Source organism: Podarcis liolepis (assembly GCF_965112155.1).
Source record: "Podarcis liolepis genome assembly, chromosome: 9".
NCBI lineage: Eukaryota > Metazoa > Chordata > Lepidosauria > Squamata > Lacertidae > Podarcis > Podarcis liolepis.
Window position 1 is genome coordinate 75,721,744 of NC_139564.1, and position 23,539 is coordinate 75,745,282.

General features: G+C 45.1%; 2 protein-coding genes across 2 annotated transcripts in view; one reads left to right on the forward strand and one right to left on the reverse strand.

The window, feature by feature from the left end:
• The first annotated feature begins 4,940 nt into the window (after positions 1-4,940).
• Positions 4,941-22,159, forward strand: NSG1 (neuronal vesicle trafficking associated 1). The gene is made up of 5 exons (XM_083460808.1): positions 4,941-5,115; positions 5,726-5,880; positions 11,878-11,994; positions 18,256-18,366; positions 19,942-22,159. The coding sequence occupies exons 2-5, from the start codon at positions 5,752-5,754 to the stop codon at positions 20,140-20,142; spliced, it is 558 nt and encodes a 185-aa protein (XP_083316934.1). The 5' UTR covers positions 4,941-5,115; positions 5,726-5,751; the 3' UTR covers positions 20,143-22,159.
• The window catches only part of STX18 (syntaxin 18), a 49,612-nt gene continuing 48,135 nt past the window's right edge, over positions 22,063-23,539 (reverse strand). The window contains exon 11 of the mRNA XM_083460759.1: positions 22,063-23,027. Within this exon, the coding sequence (XP_083316885.1) occupies positions 22,932-23,027 (96 nt within the window). The 3' untranslated portion in view covers positions 22,063-22,931. The remainder of the gene's footprint in view (positions 23,028-23,539) is intronic.

Here is a 23,539-nt window from a genome sequence, read left to right on the forward strand (position 1 = left end):
AGGGAAAGAACGCGCACGCTGGTGATCCACACAGCGATTCCCGGGCCGTCCACAGGCCGGATCCAGAAGGCAATTGGGCCTGATCTGGCCTGCGGGCCTTAGTTTGCCTTCCCATGCCGTAGAGCATGAGACTCTTAATCTCAGGGTTGTGGGTTCAATCTCTGCGTTGGGCAAAGAGATCCCTTAATTGCAGGGGGTTGGACTACATGACCCTCAGGTTCCCTTCCAACTCTACAATTCTGTAAACTATCGAGTCTGAAGTTCAACAAGTGCTGCTGAAGTGCAATTGTACCTTCTGCAGAGACTGGCAACCATGTTCATTTTGGTCACTGAAAAATATTTATAATACCTAGATCTGCCTGTCAGGGACTCAGTGACTACCAAGCCTCCCATGTTTCCATGTGGTTGTGGGGATGTGATCATGTTGGGTTCCCACATGGGCATAAACTAGGAAGGGCTGCCTCTCAGTGGCTGAAGACGTCATATGGCAAGCTTTTAAATGGGGAAAGTGGTTACGGGTTGTCTGAGTAAGCAGCCAAAATACTTCTTCAGCCATTTTCTTTTCCAGGATACTATTGATTTTCTATTCTGCTTCTCAAGAAACATGAGGCAAAATAGATTTCCCTTCACTAAGCCAGAATTTTATTATTATTATTTTAAATCACACCAGTATTGTTGATTATCACATTGTTAGTGGCACAGCACTGATAGATCCATTTCATTAGCTAACCTGCTGATGAAACACAACTAGCCCATGTAGGTGTCCTTTGCCGTGTTTTAATTTCTACCATAAGATGTGCTGGGTCTTATGCGCCATAAAAACAGTGCCCTCTTCTTTCCAAGCCCATTTCTGCCTCCAGTTACCATACACGGGAACCTGCCATGGTTAGAACTTAAGCCTCACCCAGCAGTGCTCTTTCCATCAAGTCCAACATTGTGTTCCCACTGTGGTGAGCTGGATGCTCACAAGAAGCCCAAACGCAAGATAATAATAATAAATTTTATTTATATCCCGCCCTCCCGGGCTCAGGGCGGCTAACAACAATAAAACAGTACAAAAGTACAGCATAAACAACACTCTAAAATCATTCATTATAAAATTAATTAATTCAAGCCACTGGCAACCATTGGGCCAGAGCTCCGCGAAGATTGCCGAGGGAGGGAGTCAGGCTGTGCCCTGGCCAAAGGCCTGGTGGAACAGCTCTGTCTTGCAGGCCCTGTGGAAAGATGTCAAGTCCCGCAGGGCCCTGGTCTCTTGTGACAGAGTGTTCCACCAGATTGGAGCCACAGCCGAAAAAGCCCCTGGCTCTAGTTGAGGCCAGCCTAACTTCTCTGTGGCCTAGGACCTTCAAGATGTCTTTATTTGAAGACCGTAAGTTTCTCTGTGGGGCATACCAGAAGAGGCGGTCCCGTAGGTACGAGGGTCCTAGGCCGTATAGGGCTTTAAAGGTTAAAACCAGCACCTTAAACCTGATCCTGTACTCCACCGGGAGCCAGTGCAGCTGGTATAGTACCGGATGAATGTGATCCCACAGCGAGGACCCCGTAAGGAGTCTCGCCGCGGCATTCTGCACCCGCTGGAGTTTCTGGGTCAGTCTCAAGGGCAGCCCCACGTAGAGCGAGTTACAATAATCCAGTCTGGAGGTGACCGTCGCGTGGATCACAGTGGCTAGGTCAGGGCGAGAGAGGTAAGGAGCCAACTGCTTAGCTTGGCAGAGATGGAAAAATGCCGCCTTTGTTATAGCTGCAATCTGCGCCTCCATGGAAAGGGAGGTGTCGAAGATTACACCCAAACTCTTAACGGACGGTGCTGGCACTAATTGCGCCCCCGCAAGAGATGGGAGTTGCCCCCCCAATCCCATATCACCCCGTCCCAGCCACAGGACCTCTGTCTTCGAAGGATTTAGCTTCAACCGGCTCCCACGTAACCATCCAGCCACAGCTTCCAAAGATCTGGTCAGTGTGTCTGGGGCCGAGTCAGGATGGCCATCCATCAACAGATAGAGTTGGGTGTCATTGGCATACTGACGGCAACCCAGCCCAAAACTCCGAACAAGCTGGGCGAGGGGGCGCATAAAGATGTTGAAAAGCATCGGGGAGAGTATCGCACCCTGGGGCACTCCACACACCAAGGAGTGGCGCGATGACAATTCCCCCCCAAGCGCCACCCTCTGTCCCCGACCAGAGAGAAACGAGCACAGCCATTGAAGGACTGTGCCCTGGATCCCCACGTCGGCAAGGCGGTGGTCCAGAAGTTCGTGATCGACCATGTCGAAAGCTGCTGACAGATCTAGAAGAATCAGCAGCCCCGACCCGCCTCGATCCAGCTGTCTACGAAGATCATCTGTTAGGGCGACCAGAGCCGTCTCGGTCCCATGACCAGCACGGAAGCCGGACTGGAATGGAAGATATCAATGTGTGTGAGGTCTCTACATGCCCTGGGCCCACTGTTATTCAACATCTTTATAAATGTTTTGGATGAAGGAATTGAGGGGATGCTCATCCAATTTGCAGATGGCACCAAACAGCGATGGGTAGCTTGTGCCGCAGAAGACAGAATCGGGATTCAATATGACCATAACTTTTATATGCCTGTTGTCTTTGTCCATGGATATTTCTTGGCAGGGATACTGGAGTGGCTTGCCGGTTCCTCCTCCAGGTGGATCATGTTTGGTCAAAACTCTCCACTATGACCTGTTCATCTTGGGTGCCCTGCTCGGCATAGTTCATAGCTTCTCAGAGTTATTCAAGCCCCTTCGCCACGGCAAGGCAGTGATCCATGAAGGGGATCAAACCTAGACAGCATCTTAAAAAGTAGAGATATCACCTTGCCAACAAAGGTCCGTATAGTAAAAGCTATGGTTTTCCCAGTAGTGATGCATGGAAGTGAAAGCTGGACCATAAAGACCATAAAGAAGGCTGATCGCCGAAGAATTGATGCTTTTGAATTATGGTGCTGGAGGAGACTCTTGAGAGTCCCATGGACTGCAAGAAGATCAAACCAATCTATTCTGAAGGAAATCAGCCCTGAGTGCTCACTGGGAGGACAGATCCTGAAGCTGAGGCTCCAATACTTTGGCCACCTCATGAGAAGAGAAGACTCCCTGGAAAAGACCCTGATGTTGGGAAATATGGAGGGCACAAGGAGAAGGGGACGACAGAGGACAAGATGGTTGGATAGTGTTCTCGAAGCTACCAGCATGAGTTTGACCAAACTGCGGGAGGCAGTGGAAGACAGAAGTGCCTGGCGTGTTCAGGTCCATGGGGTCATGAAGAGTCGGACATGACTAAATGACTAAACAACAACAACATGATCATAACAGATTGGAGAACTGGGCCCAAACGTAACAAAAAGAATTTCCATAGAGACAAATGTAAGGTTCTGTACTTAACACTTAGGCAGGAAGAATCAGAGGCACAAATATAAGATTGGGAACACCTGGCTTGCCAGTAGTATATGTGAAAAGGATCTAGGGGTCTTTGTAGACCACAATTTGAACAGGAGTCAACAGTGGGATGCAGCAGCAAAAAAGAAGGAGAGCCTGTTCTAGGCTGCATCAGCACAAGTATAGTCTCCAGATCCAGGTGCTGACCTTGGTCAGACCACACCTGGAGCCCTGTGTCCAGTTCTGGGCACCACAATCTAAGAAGGATGTTGACAAGCTGGAACATGTGCAGAAGAGGGCAACCAAGATGATCAAGGGTCTGGAAACCAAGGCTTACGAGGAGCCTTGAAGGAGCTGGTTATGTTTAGCCTGGAAAAGAGGAGACAGAGGAGATAAGACAGCCATCTTCAAATACCTCAAGGGCTGTCACACGGAAGAGGGAGCAAGCTTGCTTTCTCCTGCTGCATCAGGGGATAGAGCCTGAGCCAATGGCTTCAAGTTGCAAGGAAGGTGATTCCAACTAAACAACCTGAAGAACTTTCTGATGGCAGGAGCTGTTGGATGGTGGAAGAGGCTCCCTCCAGAGTTGTTGGGCCCTCCTTCCATGGAGGTTTTTAGGCAGAGGTTGGATGCCCATCTGTCAGGGATGCTTGAGTTGAGATCCCTGCATTGCAGGCGGTTGGACTACATGACCCTTGGAGTATCTTCCAACTACCATGATTCTAGGATTCCGAGGGCTCTTCCCTGTTGCCAGTTCTAAAGCTAGCAGCTGATTCACGGCCCCTTGTTGGCATTAAGTTGTCTGAAGTGGAGGAGGAAGAGGCAAAGCGCCCCACCAGCCTCGTGCGTGGCTTTGTCCCACTTTGGGGCTGCAGGCAAATCGCTCCCCTTCTCTGCACCCAGTGTCTCGGGGCCCGGGGGGGGGGGCGCGCAGCCCTCGCCCTCGCCGCTCCGGGCTGCGAGCGACACGCTGCTGGCCGGCGGAGGGAGGACGAGGCATCCGAGCAGCTCCGGGCTGGAGCCTGGCCAGGGGTCGGGAGGGTCGGCCCCGCAGGCGGCTTCCCGCTTCCCTTTGTCTAGCTGCGGCGCTTCTTTTCTCCTGGGGGAGCCTTAGGGGCCTCTCCTTGTTAACAGGGTGGGGGATTTCCAGGAGACATTTCCGCAGTAGTAAGCCCCCCACCCCACCCCACCCCCCGGTTTCTACAAGAAATAAACCCGAGTGAGAGAAAAGCCAGTGCAAGAAATACTGCGGGAGGGGGGGGGGGCGCCGCCCGCCTCGCCACCTGCCCGCCGGCCCCGCTCGCTCCGCGGTTGCCTCGCCCCAGCTTCCCTCCGCCCACCCCGCAGCCGGCAGAAGCCTCCCCCGACGGAGCCCCCCGGCTCGCCCTCCCCGCCCGCCCGCCCCCTCCCTCCCTCTGCCGCAGCCCCAGCGCGCGGGGCGTGGGTCGCCCGGGGCTCCTTCGTGCTTCTGGGGCTCCGGGGGGGGGGGAGGCGGCGACGCGCGGGCTGCGTCACGCCGGAGGCGCTGCTGCTGCTGCTGCTGGAGGAGGAGGAGGAGGAAGGAGCCGCTCGCCGCGCGCCCATTACCCCGGCGCCGCTCCCTCGGCCGCGCGCTCCCCCCGCTCCCCGCCAGCCCTTCGCGAGAGACCCGACGTGCGGCTGCGCCATTGCTGCCGGAGCTCAAGCCGAGAGAGCCGAGGGAACAGGATCCGCGCAGGCAGGAGGCGAGGTGAGGCGCAGAGCCGCGCTCCGGGGGCGAGGAGGGGCTGCGGCCGGGGGAGGGGGGCATGGCCCCCGGGGGGTGGGCAGCCGCGGGCACCCCTTCGCCGTCCTTGTGTCTCGGAGGAGGAGGGCAGAGAGGACAAAGGGGCAGGCGGGCGGGCGGATGGGGAGGAAGGATGCAGGGATGCAGGGAGAGAGGGAGGCAGGGACCCCAGGAGGGGCGCCGGGATGGAGGCGGGCGGGCGGGCGGGCGGGGGCGGAGGGAGGAAGAGAAGAAAGGGAAGCCAGGGCTTTCGGGGGGGGGCACCCAGAGGGGCGAAATGGGTCTCACCCCAGACACTGCCTCCTTCCCACCCTTGGGACTTGCAGAGCAGGCTCCGCGCAAGCGGCTCTCTCGCTGCGCACCGAATTGCGGGGAAGGAAGGGATCTCCGGGAAGGGATCGAGTAGCGCACTCCCCCCCCCCCAGCCCTCCATGGATGACATGTTAGGAAAGTGGGGTTGGTCGCGCCCCCCAGGTGGCAAGTGGTCTCGTATCGGGAGGGAGGCTGGCCATTTTTTGGTGCAAAGTGTTCTTGTGACCCGTCCTTTGCGCTTCCGCACGTGTGCATTTTCCAGGACTCCCTTTCGTCCAGGAAAAGAAAATGGTGAAGCTGGGAAATAATTTTAGCGAGAAGAGCACAAAGCAGCCCCTCTTGGAGGATGGATTTGACACCATCCCCTTGATCACACCCCTGGATGTCAATCAACTACAGTTCCCACCTCCTGATAAGGTACAGTCGGTTTTTGGTTTCCACCCCTGACAATCGCACCCGGATCTCAGGCAAACAACAAAAGAATGTCTGTCACAGAGGCTGGCAAAGCAACACTGTGAAAGCCAGGCTTTTCGGTTTTGAGAAATATGTCGGAACCAACAATTGTATATTTTAAAGGTTTTCCTTGAGAATTAAATCTATTGCTACTTCCTGTGAACCTTTTAAATTATAGTATCATATGTCTGGTACATCTGTTTCAATCATATAATATCTCTGTGTCTTTTTACTTCATTTTACAGCATCTGAATCTCCAATCCCCCATTGTTTAGCCAACCTCATCCCTATGTGTTTGAATAATAAGTTCATTCTGGATAATGAGGTTGTCCTCTTCTTTCCAGGGTTTGCAGTGCAGCTTAAGAAATATTTTTGAACAAAAATACTCTCAGATCTTCTCCATTAGATTTCCCTAGACTACTTATAGCAGAGAAGAATCCCACGAGGCTCTTCCACACCTCTTGCCTGGACTGATAGGAAGGAGGTTTTCACAAGAAATGCTTGTGCCTATAAAGGACATGTAAAACGTGGTTGTCATGCATGGGCTCAATTACATCATGAAGTGATACTTTTCTAGGGACAGAAAGGGATTCATAGGTTATGCTACAGATTTGACCTGGTTTCATGGTTATTGCCTCTTCCCAGGGAAAAACCATAGCAGTGAATCCTCAGCACCCCCACAAAAATATAGTTCCTTGGACTTTTGGCTGGGGAACCCAGACAATTACACTAAGGAATAACCTCAGATAAGTTTGGTGGCACTGGATTTGTGGAATTCCCTCCCCAGGTGTCTGGTGCTGAAGTAGTTATATTTCTTTGGTGCCAGGCAAATACTTTCTTATTCCCCCAGGCTTCAAAATTTCAGTTGTTTTAACTGCTGCTTTTGTCTTTTTATTACTGTACAATAATTTTTACTATTGTATTCCATATTATTTATGATAGTTGTTTGTTTTTTAAAAAATGAAGTCCTATGTGAACTATCCTGCAAACATGTTTGCAGGATGATATTTACAAATTTAAATAAAAATATCCTTTAGAGACAACCCAGAGCAGGTACTGGCCCTTTTTAACTAGCTTGTAAAGATAAATTGCAAGTAATGCTTGGAAAAGGGATCTGTAGATATACTTAGGGGCCTGGAAGCCTTGAATAGCAGGTCCGAGAGCTGTGGTTGTTGCAACATAGAACACACAAAGGCTTTGTTGCAGCTGCTCTACATGCTTTTGTTCACATCCCTGGGTGTGGCTTCTTGCCCACCAGATACCCTCTTTGCACTCAGCCCAGCTCTTCAGTTGTTGCTCCTACATAATTTTGTTCTCCAAGAAAGAATATGACAAGGTTGTATATGGGATTGGAGCATATCTTGACATGTCGCCTGGAAAACGTTGTTGAGTTGGGCTAGCTAGTAAAGGCTTTTGGCTACTCTTTTTGGCTTTTGACGGGTGTTCCCCTTCCTTTTTCACCAGAAACTGCCAAATAATGTAATCAGCAGTTGGGCATCAAGCACATCTGGAAACTGGGTTCCAGGATGATTTTTCATCACCATATTGCTCTTAATCAGAGTAGACCCATTGAAATTAATAAACTTGACTAAGTTAATTTCTCTAGGTCTGTTAGGAGTAAAAGTCGGTGACTACCACCCCTACTATACTTGTCCATATAATAAACAAGGACTCCTGATTCCAGCTCTTTCCGGCATAATTTCCATCCACTCTTCACCCTGGGAGACACAAAAGAAGTGCTTAAACCATAGGCTTCACAATCCTTCCTTTCATTGCATAGACTAGTCCAGGGGTCAGCAACCTTTCTGAGCCATGGGCCGGTCCACCGTCCCTCAGACCATGTTGGGGGCCGGACTATATTTTTTGGGGGGAAATGAACAAATTCCTATGCCCCACAAATAACCCAGAGATGCATTTTAAATAAAAGCACACATTCTATTCATGTAAAAACACGCTGATTCCAGGACCGTCCGTGGGCCAGATTGAGAAGGCGATTGGGGCAGATTCAGCCCACAGACCTTAGGTTGCCTACCCCTGGACTAGTCCCTACAGCTGAGTTGAAAATGGGCCTTCCAGCTCCAGGTACTGGTTGTTGGTTGTCCCACCCCACGCAACTTGAATATGCGATGCCTTCTACCACTTAAAAGGGTATCCTGAACCCAGGCCATTGTTGAAAATTCCCTCTCCACTGCGTGCCCCCCCCCGAAAGCCGATGGGTAGCTGCACACTGAGAAGGCTACAGTTTCAGCAGAAATTGTGTGACTTGCTTTGGTCTCATAGTAGCACGAGGGATGCCCCTGTGTCCTGTCCCTCGACAGCCATTTTGCTGTTTGCAGCTACCCCAAGAACCATTTTGGTTAAAAGCAGCTGCGGACATGGATGTTGCCTCCTCTGCCTTATGGTAGCCAAGTAGCGATGCTGGGAGCATGTGCATCCCAAGTGTATGTGCAGGCAGACATAGATAGCTTGAGTGGGGAACCTCCTGTAGAAGCCTGTTGATAATGATCAGGTCAAACTGCACATGGCACTCAGTTGTCTATTAGCACTGGCAGGAGCAAGAGGTTTCTTCCTAAGGTTAATGGGGGATTTTTGGTTAGAGTTGTGATGGGGGAAGAATGAATGCTTCCCCTCCTTGTGCATTGTGGTCCTTATGAAAATATGGCCTCTTCCAGCTTACTACTATTTAAAAACAAAAGCTGGAATACTGGCTCATAACACATTCAGCTTTGAAGTTGGCTTAGTTCTCAGGCGTGCAATTTCCGCTCATTCCAAAGCTTGAGGAAACCCAATCTTGGGTGGCTCCCTGAGATATCACAAGGCCACGCCCCTCTCTGGGCCAGGATTTCATATGGTTTTGCTTTGGTGGTTTTCAAATAAGCAACTAGTGCAAAAAAGGGCATTCAGTTTAATGAATGTACATAGTGTGTGTGTTTGAAAAATAGAATAAAGGCAGTTAGTCAGCTTGAGGTATGGAAGGGGTGGAGAAAGACAATAGGCTAGGACAATAGACTTTCATCATTCAACTGGCAATTGTGTCAACTGCATTCTGAATGCAGGAAGAAGCTGGGCTCATTCTTCTCCTGGGATACTGTGTATTGCGACTCCCTTTTTGCATGCACATCTACTTGTACCTAATTCCTTCTAGATGGTGGATGCTGAACCTGTGGTCCTCCAGATAACCCTTTAATTTCCTTCAACCATTTAACTGTTTCCACAGTTAAGAGCTTAACCAGAGGCTGAAAGCGAGTATGCCTGGCACAACTGAAGTTGATTAGTATTTTTTCCTAGCAAACCTGTTTCCTCCCAAAATCAGACTTTTTGTGATGAGGAAAATGTGGGTTCACAGTTGCTTCAGGCAACATCATGCGACCTTCCTGCAAACAGACCACATTGATTGCTCAGTAAATCATTGGAGTCATTCTCCTTCTCTGGAAACATTGCACAAATAATCAGGTAGCCAACAGTCCTGAGCTAGATGTACTAGTGGTCTGAGTCCGCTTAAGGCATCTTCTTTACTTCCTGAAAGTGAGCAGTGACCAATGGCTAAAAAGCCATTTCTGTCCCAAACCAGGTCAGAATTGAAATCAGAAAACCCGTGTTATCCAGGAATGGCAGTAGATGAACAGCCACCACCTTGCCTGCAAAAGGCACTGAATAGCTTGAGCATCTTGGCCAAGAAAGGAAGGTTTGCCACTGGTTGCTATTTTAAAAAATTAACAGGACTTGGGAAGGATTTCTTCAAGAGGGGCCTTGCAGCTGCCTCATTTTTGAAGATGTCCCTCATGCAATTCCATTAACACACTCTTGCAGAGGTAGGAACATGGCTTCAGCATGATTTCTTGGCCCGATTTCAGACCGGTGAAAAGAAGGGGGAAATGGCAGGAGGGGTGGCAGAGAGAGAAAGGGGGGGGGTGAGAAGGAGAGACAGGAGAGGGAAAGAAACAGCATCAAGGGAGGGAGAGAGAAATGGCAGGTAGCCCCTCCCACCTTTGCTTCCAGCCGCTAGAGCATAGTCCTTGGCAGAAGAAAAGGTTGCTCACCTCTGCATTATATAGTGCTGTTTGCAAGTGATGTGATTTTAAAAAGGAGACTTTTCAAGGTTTAATTTTATGGGGAAATTCTACGTAGGAAAAGAGCATGGTGTAGCAACAGTTTTCCTCATTCATGAGGCATTTTGAAGTTTTACTATTGAAATTAGTGGACTTAACAGTTGAGTAAAACTTGGTTGAATGCCACCCTATGTCCTTCTCTGATATGGTATTGGATCATCAAATTCTGCCCAATGCAGTGAGTTTGGAAAGGGCAGTAATAGTACACTTGGTGTTTATATAGTCTTTCCTGTAAAGTGGTTGGAGCCCAGGGTTGCCTGAGCAGACTTCTGCTTGTGTCCCAGGACCTCCGCTTGGGGTCCCTCCATAGGGTTCCCCAACCCTCCAGAGGACATTTTGAGGCACGCAGGGGGCTGCAGAGGGGAGGGGAGAAAGACAAAGGCCTGCCGGGGATGTTTTGCTCACGGTGTATAACCCATTATTTCAAGGAACCTTTAAGAAAAGGCTTAAGGAAAGGTGGGTCAGTGCTATTGAGCTGCCCAGTTTATAGCTTAACCTCTTAGTCATGATGCACAGGAGCTCTTCATAGACCCCGAATCTCTTCATAGACCCCAGCTTTCTGATTCTAGAAAACAGCATCATTTTAAAAGGTATTCTGCAAGGATTTAAGTCAGGGCTTGCCAACCTTTTGGGCCACATTTGCACATCTGGAGAAGCGGTCATGGGCAGCACACACACAACCCCTCATGTCTCACAGACTATTATATTGGCTACAACAGAATGCTTCTTTCAAGCATGATTTTTTTTTTGGGGGGGATGCTAGGGAGGGAAACCTGTGGTTGCCATGGAATGCCGCTGTGGGCACATGTGCCATGTTGGCCACCCCCAATTTAAGCCACCCAGCGTTTAAGGAAGATTTATAACCTTAAGCACATTGAGGTGAACATGAACACCACTGGAATTGCAGGTGTCTGCTCAAAAGTAAGCCCTGTTGGTGCAAGCCCCATTGAAAACAGAGTAAGGATGTTTAGAGTTGCAGCCTAAGGATGTTTATACACTGGGGGTATAACACAAGCTTCTTTTGCACGGCAATACCTAACTTAGAGACCTGAATGATGGCCTAATATCACACCAAGGTAAGGGCAAGACTTGGTGTCAAATTAATGATAAAAAAGCATCATCACAGGAAATGAGGTGGTTGTTACGCATCTGCTTCCAGAAATAATCTGCCTTCATAATTTCCCAGTACAGTGGCAGAAGAAAGCACATGTTATGCAGCTGCTTAAAAAGTGGTGGGGAGATCCTTGAGACATCAAAAAAACATTAAGGGTGACGTTTTCCCATAAATGAGGCCTTGCCATGATACTTCGCAACCTGGCTTTTAGGAAGTACAGTAACCCAAACCTAGCTTTTAAAGGAAGCCTTTGAATTAATTTAAATTGCTGCTGCATTCAGCTATTGGGATTTGCTTTTTGTTGGCTCTTGTTTTTAGTAAGTTACTCTTTTTAATACCTTGAGGGTCGTTGAGAGAAAGCTGGCACATAAATATTATCAACACCCATGGATACGTTTCCTGTACAAGCAAACCCCACTTGAAACGAACAGGAACTGTTTCACAGGAGAATTTTCTGGTAGATTATGCTCATAATGTTCATGTCACTGAGGACGGAATTGCATGTAATGAGTTGAATCACGATTTAAACAGCTTTCCCCCGATGCCTCTGACATGTGAGCAGATGAGCTGCAGAACTGGATTCATCAGGCTTGTTTTGTGGCACTTGCCTTCACTGCAAACTATATTTAATGAGCAAGTCATGCACAAAGGGAGAGACGGCTGCATTGTTATATGTTTGAGAGTTTGGCTGCACCAATCAAGCGGGTAATTGGTCTCCTGTTGATGTTCCTTGCAAAGGTGGTGGTCAAGACAAAAACAGAATATGAACCTGACCGCAAGAAAGGAAAATTTCGTACTCCTAAAATAGCTGAGTTCACAGTCAGTATCACTGAAGGTGTCTCAGAACGGTTTAAGGTAAGTCATATCATAAATTTATTTCTGGCATAAAGAAACAGATGCTTGACTTATTCTCTTGTATTTAGAACCTATCATCTCGCTCACTTGGGCCTTGCAGGTGGCTAAACAAAAAACAACAACTATGGTTGCATAAATGGGAGAAGTTTGAAGTGAGGAATTAAAATCTTTAGTTCTTTGGTGGAAGAATCATAGTGGAACCTTTGCCACAATATTGTCCTTTTGGTGCCTCTTCTTGACATTCCTCTTTCAGCAAGCCTTCTAGGTGGAGACTTTTATCCCATCTGGTATCGGATGAATTTGAATAGATTTATAGAAGTGTTGCTGTTTTTGAAAGAAAAATGTTAATTGTGTTTATATATGCTAGAGTTTTAGCGGTTTTATATATGCAGTTGTTCTGTGTATGTTTTTATTTCATTGTAAATTGTGCTTGGGAAGCCTCATGAGAAGCGATTCATAAATGAAATTATATTATTATTATTATTATTATTATTATTTATTAGACTGCGATTGCTCTAAGAAAGCCCCACCAACCTGTATGCAAAATCTTAGGGCTCAGACCAACAGGATAGTCTCTTGCATGTGCCTCATTTAAATTAATGGGAATTGTGTGTTTAAATTTGGCATGTGCAGGATAATTCCCTATTGGATTATGCCTGTTTATCTAGAGGTTGTCATTTATTTAGCATAAAGGGATAGCTCCCTGAACCTCTGCTCCTTCGTTTCCATGTTAACTTTAATTTCCTTAAATGCCCCTCCTCCTTATTCCTTTGTTCTTAGGGTCTGCACTGGTCAGTAGACTGTCTCAGAAATTTGATGTTTGAACTCATGAATTTGCTGGTTTTTATCATCCATTTGATGGTGCATGAAAAATGTTGTTCTCTAATACTGTAAACTTGCAAGTACAGATCAGTAGCAAAGGATAAATCCTGTCCAGGTTGGAAATGGTTGGAGGGCTGATTGAAAGGCTGGCCAAAAGTCAGTTTGTTTTTTCTTTTAAAGATTGGATGTTCTTGGTTAGCAGAGAAACAAAAGATTAGCTTTTGTTGGTGAGGATGGATTAGGGCTGTTTCTGAATGTTGCTATCCTTGGCAGGCATCTTGAGGCAGCCCTTATTCTGTACCAGTGACATGAAATCCCTCCCACTGGATGTAATGGGTGAGAAGACTTGGCCTTGCTGGTGCCTACGATTTCTGTACTACATTTTTGGGGGGACTTTGCATAACAGTGGAGCATAAACCAACATGGGACAGAACATCAAAAACCCATTAAAAGTTCCTGGAAAAGTGTGGCTGTATCAGGAAGAAGGTGTAGCTTTGCTAACCCAATTGTCACCAGGTTAGACAATAAATATGATTTAAAAGTACTGAGTCATTGGCAAGTGTTTGGAATTTAGAGGATCAAAAAAAGAGAGAGAAATTAACCTTCTCATAGTTCAGATTACCTAGGACAAAGATAGCAGACAGATATAGACAGGTGAGCTTCTTGGTAGGAAGGAAGCAAAGCAAAATTGTAACACTAAAAGGATACACATAATGGATAGCAATGTGCTGTGACACAATTCATATCTGATACCCAGTCAATGCCTATAAAATTTGTGCAACTCCATTCAGAAAGCAAAAGGCCTGAGGAAGGCATAGTTACAACAACAGCTAAGATTGGTGGTGAAAGCAACCATGTATAGCTATAGAATCACAGAACTGCAGAGCTGGAAGGGACCCCAAGGATCATCTGTAGTCCAGGCATGTCCAACAGGTAGATCATGATCTACTGGTAGATCACTGGAAGTCTGCGGTAGATCACTGCTAGATCATTGACTCCCCCCAAAGAAGCTGAACAACTGTGGCTCCCCTCCTCCCTGAAAAAACTCAACAACTTTGACCCGAACCCCCCAAAAGGGGGTAGATCACTGCCAGTTTTTAACTCTGTGAGTAGATCGCAGTATCTTGGGAGCTGACCACCCCTGATCTGGTCCAACCCTCTGCTCTGCCAGAATATGCAGCTGTCCCGTATAGGGATTGAACCTTCAACTTTGGTGTTATCAGCACCATGTTCTAACCAACTGAGCTACAGATACTGGCAAAAGGTTTGAGGCAAGGTTATTTCTTAAGAGTTTCTTCCCAAACAAATAGCTGAAGCTGGTGGTAATGATGACATGCTGCACTGTGGGAGTTTTCAACTGGTAAAAAACTTTGGGTTTATTATTATCCATTTGTCAGGTTATCATTGGACTAGAAAATAAACTAAGTTGCAAGGAGGAGATTGGAATCTTTCACTTCCATTTTGATTAACTTCAGCTTGCTGTCTCATCCCAACTCAAATACAGTAGTTAATCTTAACTTTATTGAAGTGTCAGTAAACCATAATTAAGACTGATCGTTTGTTGTCTGGTTTCAGACCTGTAGTTGGTCCAAAATGAATGTGCATGACACTGAGGCTTGTTTAACGTCAGTGGTTCTGTAGAGCACCATACATATCACTAATGTGTCCTGAGCCTTCCACTAGTGACTAGTGGAAACAATGGGTCTCAGACCTGACCTCTGCCTTGCACTCAGTTTCTGAGGCAAGTGACTTGGCTTTTGACCTTGTTTTCTATGACTGGCCATAGCAGCTATTTTGTAAATTAGGGTGCTCCCTGCCCCCAATGTCCCTATACCCACGACTCTTTGTCAACACTCCAAATGTGTCCACTATCCCCAAAAAGCTGGGGACTCGTGTCCTATAAGAACAGTTTAAGATTAGCCTACCTGCATTTGTGCCAAACTAGATGAAACTCTGCGGGATGGGTGATATCTAAGCAGGTGGTGGTTGTTAAACTAAAATGCAGTTCTCGGGGTGAGAAGGAATCTGACTGGAACAGCAGTAATGATTAAGGGGTGCTTAACACTTTCCCTTCAGGTGAGTCTTCCAACCCAAAATGGCTTGGCCAGCTACTTTTTGACCCAAAGGGAGATAAATATAGGCACCACACACAGTATTTCTCAGTAATTCGGAGCAGTTTGGGGGAGTTACTGTGTTGTTTTTATTATGTATTTTGTGATTTTATGTTGTAACCGCCCTAAGACCCACAGGTATACAGCGGTATGCAAATTTAATAAATAATAACAATTCTGGGAGGAGACAAGTGAGCTGAAAGGTGATTTAGCCATCTGTCCTGGATGCTTTAGCTGAGATTCCTGCACTGCAGGGGGTTGGACTAGATGACTCTTGGGGTCCCTTCCAACTCTACAGTTCTATGATTACATGCCTCTATAAAAAGCAAGGCCAAGCCATGGTTTGCCTTTTGCATGCTTGGAAGCTCAAATGACAGTTTACTGTGACACCTCAATTTAACCAATGTCCTGGGTCCAATTAAGAATTGAGTTCTAGTAGTTTCTAGATCATTTTGTGTGTGTAACATTCCTAAAACTTGTACAAAATGCAGCATAGTGTTTTGTAGATTAAGACTTCAGTGTTGCATTGTGAAATATAATCTACCAACAACTTCTATTAAAAGCAAATCAGGGTGTTTTTGCATGTAAAAGCTGAAGACAGCTATTTCATGCAGGTAGAAGAAAATAAACAAAAAGCAACTCCCGAGTCATATATACTCGGAGGATTATTAAATGTTTGCATTGTTATGTACTAGTGGATGGAACATGAAAAACCCGTTGTCACTTAGATATTACTTTATGGTTATCACACTGGGATTACCTTCATGGTATTAGATTGTTGGGTTTGGCTGCTAAGTAACGGATGCATTGGAGAGAGTTTGCTGTAGGATTTTGCTCCCCTAGAGAATTGCAGGATTTATCTTGATGCTGAAAAGGAAAAGGGAGGAGAGGAAATCCGTACTTTATCCAATTATATGTATCCTTTTTCATTCTAAAGCTTTCAAATCACAAGAATCTGTAAGTTTCAGTTACACTGCTTTCAGTTACATTTTAAGGTGGCCAATTCTCATTCATGATTGCTTCCTGTGGCCGGGGGGGGACGGGGACGACGACTCTCTGAGCATTTTGATCTCCTCTCTCCTACCCTTGCAAGTTGTTCTGGGGGTTTTCCTGACCCCCACAATGCAATCTGAGCTTCAGTTTATTGTTCTCCATCCAGTACATTAGTTTTAGGACTCCCACCACACAGAACACAGTGACTTCTGATCATTGTATGAAGATCTTTGCATGAGGGTCCTAGTGGCAGAAAGCATCCAGAGAGGTATCTGTTAGCAAGGCCTTCAAGAGACAAGCAAGCAGCCCACAACCTGGTTCATAGGCTACTGCAGCGAAGTGCCCATTGCTTTCTGAGGTTCCAAGCCACTCCAGTAATGGACGAGCCAAGAGGACTGGGCAAATGGTGTGGCTTCATCTCAGAACTCCACTGCCCTCCTCTGTGTAGCAGGAAGGAAGCACACTGCCCTGCCCATGAGTTCCTGGAGGAATGAATTTCATGGGAAAGGCTCCCAATGTCTTTTGGGAGTTCTTCAAAAATTAAAATGCATTACCTTTACCTTACTTAAAAGACATCGCTCTTTTCTAGTCAAGCATCTCTGGGAATTTAATCTGTCTGTACGGTTCTGGGTGTTCTGTCCAATTTGAATGGTTGGAATATTGTTGCTCTTGTTGTTTCCTATGGTAGTGGCAGTTTGAAGAGTGGGCTAGGAACCCTCAGTATAGTAAGACAGTACATTTCTGGCATATCTGACTAGCCAAGTGTAAGTCCCCATCCTCCCAATGCAAGAATTCAGATGACCAAAAGAAGGAGGGGACATTTTTGGCATTGTGACTGCTTGAACTTCTGATGGACAAACTGCTCATCACTTCACTTCTCCCGCCTTTCAGTGGAATATAGACAGGACTGAGTCTGAATCTAAAAGGACACTCCGTATGTTCATGACATTTTCTTATGAAAGAGTGATCAAAAACAGAGTAGAGCCCTTATCACCGGAAGCAAAGATAAGTCACATCTTGGATAATCCTCTCCAGGGTAAATCAAGGCAAATGGAACACAGGTGACTTGTCAATAAAATGAGCAATTTCAGCTCTATTAGCATGGCAGTCACTGTGTGGTTTGTAGACTTGGGTCCATAAGGGATTATGTTTCTGTGTTGTTGGGGAGCAGATGAAATCTGGAAGACACCATCCTTCCAGCAAGGGTTATCTATTTAAATACAGTGGCACCTCGTTTTATGAACTTAATCCGCTCCAGAAGTCCGTTCTTAAACCAAAACCGTTCTTAAACTGAGGCACGCTTTCCCTAATGAGGCCTCCCGCTGCCAGTGCCCTTCCACCGTTTGGCTTCCGTTCTTAGACCGAGGTAAAGTTTGCAAACTGGGACACTACTTCCGGTTTTGCGGAGTTCGTAAACCAAATAGTTCGTAAACAGGAGTGTTCTTAAACCGAGGTACCACTGTAGGCAGTAAAGAACCTGTCCCACCAGGCATTGCCTGCCTATCAGGAGCAAACTCTCTGTTGAAGGGTAGAGCTTTCCATCTTTAGAAGAACAGGGAAGAAGTACTTGAACTCAAGTTGGTTTTTCATTGGGGATGAATGAAGCCAGAAACATAAAGAGCAGCCTTTGAACAGGTACTGGCATTCAGAGTTTGGTGTGAAACATTTTACCAGAACAATTGCAGTGAGCAAGGCTAAAAATAGGCTTAAGAAGCAGACTGTATAGCCATAATACATATCATTTGACTCTTGGTTAGCAAAGAGGAAAGACCCTCTCATGTGCTTCTAGAATTGACTTAATAACATCTGCTTTGAAGTAGATGCTATGCTTTTCCTAAGTTCAGTTGACACACGAAGCCTGTGCTCCAATTTATGAGGTGGAAATAGAGGCACAAGCCTGTAGGGATGGGGAACCTGTGGCCCTTCAGATGTTGTTGGGACCCCCGACTCCCATCAGCCGTAGCAAGAATGGTCAATGGTCAGGGATGAGCTGAGTTGTAGTTCAAGCACCTGGAGGCCCCAGGTTTCCCATCTCTGATCTAAAGAAATGTGTAGAGTTGGTGCACAAAGACAAATTTTACAGAATCTTTGCCCTTTCTTTTGTGGGGGAAGAATCACAGGAATTGGGCAACAGCATGAATGGACTCGTATGTCACGGTAATTTAGGTGCACAGTATATACCTGCTCCTTCACAGCATGACTTGGAGCTCTGGTAGGTTTCAGAACTTTCCATCATTTTCTGGAGTGGTTTTTTTTTTTGGGGGGGGGTCAACAGTGTGCAATAACCAGAAAACTGTCTTGCTAAGTATGTTGTTAATATATTGTCTCTTTGCAGGTAACTGTTTTGGTCCTTTTTGCCCTTGCATTCCTGACATGTGTTGTATTTCTGGTAGTCTACAAGGTTTACAAATATGACCATACCTGTCCAGAAGGCTTCATTTTCAAGGTAATACATAGTTCTCTAAAACCAGCAACAACAGAACACAGTGATTCTGATGTATTGATCATCTGTTTTGTTTTAGGGGCATAACTAATAATGAAAACTAAAGGAATGGTTCAAATAGGTTGGGGTTTAGTTCAGGTTAAAAACTGAAGGCGACCTGAGGGACTTGCAAAATTATGAAAGGCAGGGAGAACATGTTATTTCTGTCCCTCTCAATTCTAGGCTATTTTGCACTAATATTCTACATAATTTAAAACAGTAACAGAAGCCCTGTGCACTTGTGGAGGGTGTTTTGGTAATATCCCAATCAATGTTCAGAGAACTGAAAATGAATACAGAATATGTGTCAGCCAGTGAAATAATGTTAGTTGATTACTATTCAGACGATAGATTTAAGTTTAAATAAATGCAGGGTTTTTGATTCCTGACTCCGCTTTTTAGAGATGCTGACGGGTGAGAAAACTCAGTGTTTAATAAATGAGTTATAATTTGCCACACCAATCATGCTTATCAACTCCTTTGAGAACATGGACATGCCCCCAGATCCAGTTTGGAGCTGAATGTGAACTTAAGCAAGCTTAAACACACATACACCACTGAATGGGGAATCAGTCGCATGTGCCATCTGGTCCAGCGCACTTTCCCCTCTTGGTCCAAGAGCTGAACCTTGAAGCAAAAATGAAATTCCACTTAATAGCTGCTTGAGGCAGGATGTTCCTAGATTTCATCTCTCCCACCTGGCTGCTCTCCTTTCCCTCTCGTAATCTGGGGAACCGGGTTCGATTCCCCGCTCCTCCACCTGCAGCTGCTGGGTGACCTTGGGCTAGTCACACTTCTCTGAAGTCTCTCAGCCCCACTCACCTCACAGAGCGTTTGTAGTGGGGGAGGAAGGGAAAGGAGAATGTTAGCCGCTTTGAGACTCCTTCGGGTAGTGATAAAGCGGGATATCAAATCCAAACTCTTCTGAGTGCACACAGCCAGGATTTTGAAGTTCTTGCTTCAACACCTCTTCTGTCAAACTACCTTTATATTTGGAGGGAGTTTGAAAAGTTGTTTGGGGCTACTGGGGTGGAAAATTGCATAAAAATTGCATTTTTTTTTTGAATGACTGTTGAGGTAGGGTTTGTGCTGGATCATGGTCTATGTGCCCATCTCCTACTGAGAATCTACAGGAAACAGGAAGTCCTTTTATGATTTACATATCAGGGGAAACTGTTTCACTCTTCTAGTGCGTATCTTGGAGGGATGGTGTATCTTTCTAGGGTCTTCCTGTGTGACAAAGTGTACCCACAGCGGACTGAGTGAGAATTAAGGAGAAAACTTCAGTATTCCTTCAACCTGCACAGGATGAAAACCCAGGGAAAGGGTGGGTACATGGGTGTTGTAAGTACAATATGCAAGGCTAGAAGACTGTGTTTTTAGTTTCATGGTGCAGAAGTTCAGGTGGGCACGTTTGTTGTCCTGCTCTGTTATATTTGTTTTATTCTTGTTACCCACCATGGATTAAATAAAATTACAAACAACAATAGAAAAATGGCCTAGAAATAATTTAAATACATTGAAATGATTGTCTTTCAGAACAATCAATGCATTCCGGCTGGATTAGAGAACTACTACTCTGAACAAGACTCTAGTGCTAGAGGGAAATTTTACACAGTTATAAACCACTACAACCTGGCCAAACAAACGATCACACGATCCGTATCTCCGTGGATGACAGTGCTTTCAGAAGAGAAAGTTTCTGAGCAGGAGACTGAAGCAGCTGAGAAATCAGCTTAACGTGATTGATCTTGTTGATTGGAAGGTATCAAGGGGGCTTTCATCGAACGTCTCATTGTTATGGATAATTTAGAGGTTACTCATATTTATGGTGCAATTGCTTTGGTTTGCCGATAACTGCTTTGCAAAAAGGAAAAATAAGAAAATTAAAACTTAGACCATTAATGGCCAAGTGCATATCAGCATTGCTTTAGAGCTTTAACACCAGTTTCTCTGTTAATAATTCCAACTTAGGTACCTTCTTGCAGTTTAGAATTCCATTGAGCCATCCAGGGGTTTCGACATAGGGGAGAATTGTGCATTTTACTGTGTGTACTAATGTTTCATTTTTAAATCAGTTTTGCAATCTGAATTATCATAGCCATAACTAGAAATTATGTGGGTTAGTTGATAAACTGTATTTAAAATTGGTTTGCGACTCCAAGATGAGTACCAAAAAATAAAGTTGGCCTGTTTTTTTCTCACTGTAACAGATATGTTAGAAGTAATTAAGTTCTTTGCAACAAGGCATGCTTAATTGTTGTTTTGTTAAAGCTGTGAACATTTCACTGCATTTCCACTATGGCTAGAGAATCTTGTATATGGACTTGCACTGACACAAAACAGACACTACGGAAATGTACATTTTAATGGTGGATCATGATGTTTAGTGAATGTGCAAAAATGTTAGGCAGCAAAATATTCTGATAAGTAGTGGAGCCCTACGGAACAGACAAAAAAAGCCACTGTAGAGGTAGCCCACAATGTAATATGCGCAACACGACAGGAGGAGTAGTTTTCTTAGAACTTTCTCTTTTTGTACAACATTAAAAGGTTTCCCCTTTTTATATGTTGCAAAATGCTTTGCGTTAGCAGCACCGTTTGGGCATTTTCTAATCTTTAGACGTTAAGGCTGCAACCCTAAGCATATTTACCCGGAAAATAGTTCCACTGGACTCAGTGGGACTTTCATGTAAACATTTTAGAACTGGGTGTAAGGGAGAAAATGCATTAAATGCATAAAAAGAGCCCTATTCCCACTGCATTTCTGAAATGGCATGTGGGGAAAGGGAGAATAGGAGACATGCTGCCTTCTTGAGATAAACTTGGATGGGGTGGGTGATGGGTGGGGGGAGTAGTAGACAAGCCTAGAATTGTAGGTGCACGTTTATTGTGTTGGCAAGTTTCTAAACTATTACATGTTTATTATTTATAAACCTTTCAACGTACATTACATAAATATTTTCATTAACTTTATAACTGGAAAAAGCGGCTTAAACATTGGGTGGTCAACCTGTAGCACGCCTGGAACAAACCACAGAAATGTTGCGTGTCAGGCTGTGGCTCAGAGATTGGCTTTGCCTCTTGCCCATGTGTCCAGTGCTGTGCTTTTGTGCTAGCATGCACTGCAGAGGCGCCAGAGCAATGCTTCATAAGTAGTGGCACTTGACAGGATGTCCAATGGTACAAGTACCCCTGGTTGAAAAGCACTGCACCAGAATTATACTCTCTCAAACCTGGGCCTTGACTTGCATACACTTGACCGAAGGGTTGGTCATCACTGGATCAAAGCACTCAGCTGCTATTTTTGTTCATGCTCTGAATGTGCTACTTCCCAGTGGACATGTCAAAAGTTTCATTATTTTTGTAGACACACGCTTTCCAAAAACACATATGTAGTAGAACAAACATGGTTGGTTCCACTTCTGGTTCCATTTTCTCCCGATACATTTCAGCATCACGAACCCGCTTAGCAAAAGCCAGTTGTTTTTTTCATTAAGAACTTTTAATACTGAACATAGTTTCATGTTGTAAAAGAACTTTTAGTATGTCATCATTGCTGTGTGGAATGCATAAAAGCAATAAATTATGTGCCAAATCTTTCTTTTGCATTTTGAAAAAAAAGTTCGGTCCCATATAAACATATTAAACTATACCATGTTTGTATTTCCTAGTAGTCAGGTACTTTATTGAATGTAAATTCACATGTAACTTTTGACATTTTCACTCTGTGTAAAATAAAGAAAAAGGAGGATAACCAAGTCTCAAGCTCAGTATGTTGACATAGATATATGTATTATTGCATTTAAAATCAATCAAAAATGAAGGATTCCAATCACTGTACTTATGGCAACATTCACCTCAAGTTTTCCTATGATGATTATTCTACATGTCTACGATTGAAGAATTTGGATTACTTTGTATTCTATAGTGGTGCAATTATGAAAAAAGAAAGAAATGGAAAGCAGTTTTGTTGTAAATTGAAATGCCAACTGTGAAGAATCACATTCTAAACAGTCAAACCTTTCCTTTTCAATGCAATCTGGAATTTATTTTGCCTTTCTGGAATAAGGTTCATTTAGGCCATCAGTTTGATTTTTTTCAACCTGTCAGGTATGAACTTTGTTGACAGATGAGACTCTAGGACTTGCTGTGAACTTCAGTGAGTTCCACTGGCTTGGTAACTGAGCAGCACTGCAAAACTCCCACCAGCAATCCATGTGTGCAAAAATATTTAGAGAGAGACCATTGTAATAAAATATTGGGTAAATAGCTAAAAAGCTGTGTTCGTTGATGCACTACAACAATTCCATGTGTGAACTTACACTAAACCTAACTTCCAGTTGGACCAGTACTTCCTGTAGCAGGAGGTGTAGAAATGCACATGTCTGGTCAAGGTATTTCGACCATGATGAGGCATGAAATATAAGACGTGTTGCTTTGTAAAGAAAACATCTTCAGCCAGTATCAGTCCCAGGTGGCTTCAGCAGATTTTGGTCAGGGCTATATGAATAATGAATAGGCCAGCGTTAGCTACCGTACCAGTCCAAGAATAACAAAGAAAAGGAACACATCACAAGGAAGAAGAGGATCCACACACGAAATCCAGCATTATTCTTGATTGCCTGTAGGGAAAAAATAAATCATGATTTCTCTCAAAAGGGTCTAATTTAGGACAAGGCAAAATCTTTTCCAGTTTGAGCCCTGAATACTATTATTTAGCAGTAATGGCTAAAGACAGGTCTTCAAATCTTTAGCTGCACGTGAACATAAGAAGAGCCAGCCGAAGACCCACCCAGTCCAGCCTCCAAAGGAGATGCTGATGGGAAGTCTGAAAGCAGGACCTGGACCGCATGAATCACATCTTTTAAGAATACGGCACAATGAATTGCAGGGGGCTGACGCAGATCACTGCTATGAAATACTATAAAAGGTGGGCCACCTATCAAATGAGCACCAGCAAGGCTGAAGCAGTGTTTGGGTTGATGAAACTGCAAATCTTAGGTCATATCACAGGTGAAAGGCCCTCTATGGCCACTGATGAAAAGTTACATCTACCGGGAGTTTCCTATTTTAGACACCCTTTTTTTAAACAACAACAACAACATACTAACCAGCCTGGAAAAACTTAAATTTG

Coding starts and splice junctions, on each gene's coding strand:
- NSG1 (XM_083460808.1), top strand. CDS start 5,752: ATGGTGAAGCTGGGAAATAATTTTAGCGAGAAGAGCACAAAGCAGCCC. Junction 5,881..11,877: donor AGTTCCCACCTCCTGATAAG/GTACAGTCGGTT, acceptor TTCCTTGCAAAG/GTGGTGGTCAAGACAAAAAC. Junction 18,367..19,941: donor CAGAAGGCTTCATTTTCAAG/GTAATACATAGT, acceptor ATTGTCTTTCAG/AACAATCAATGCATTCCGGC.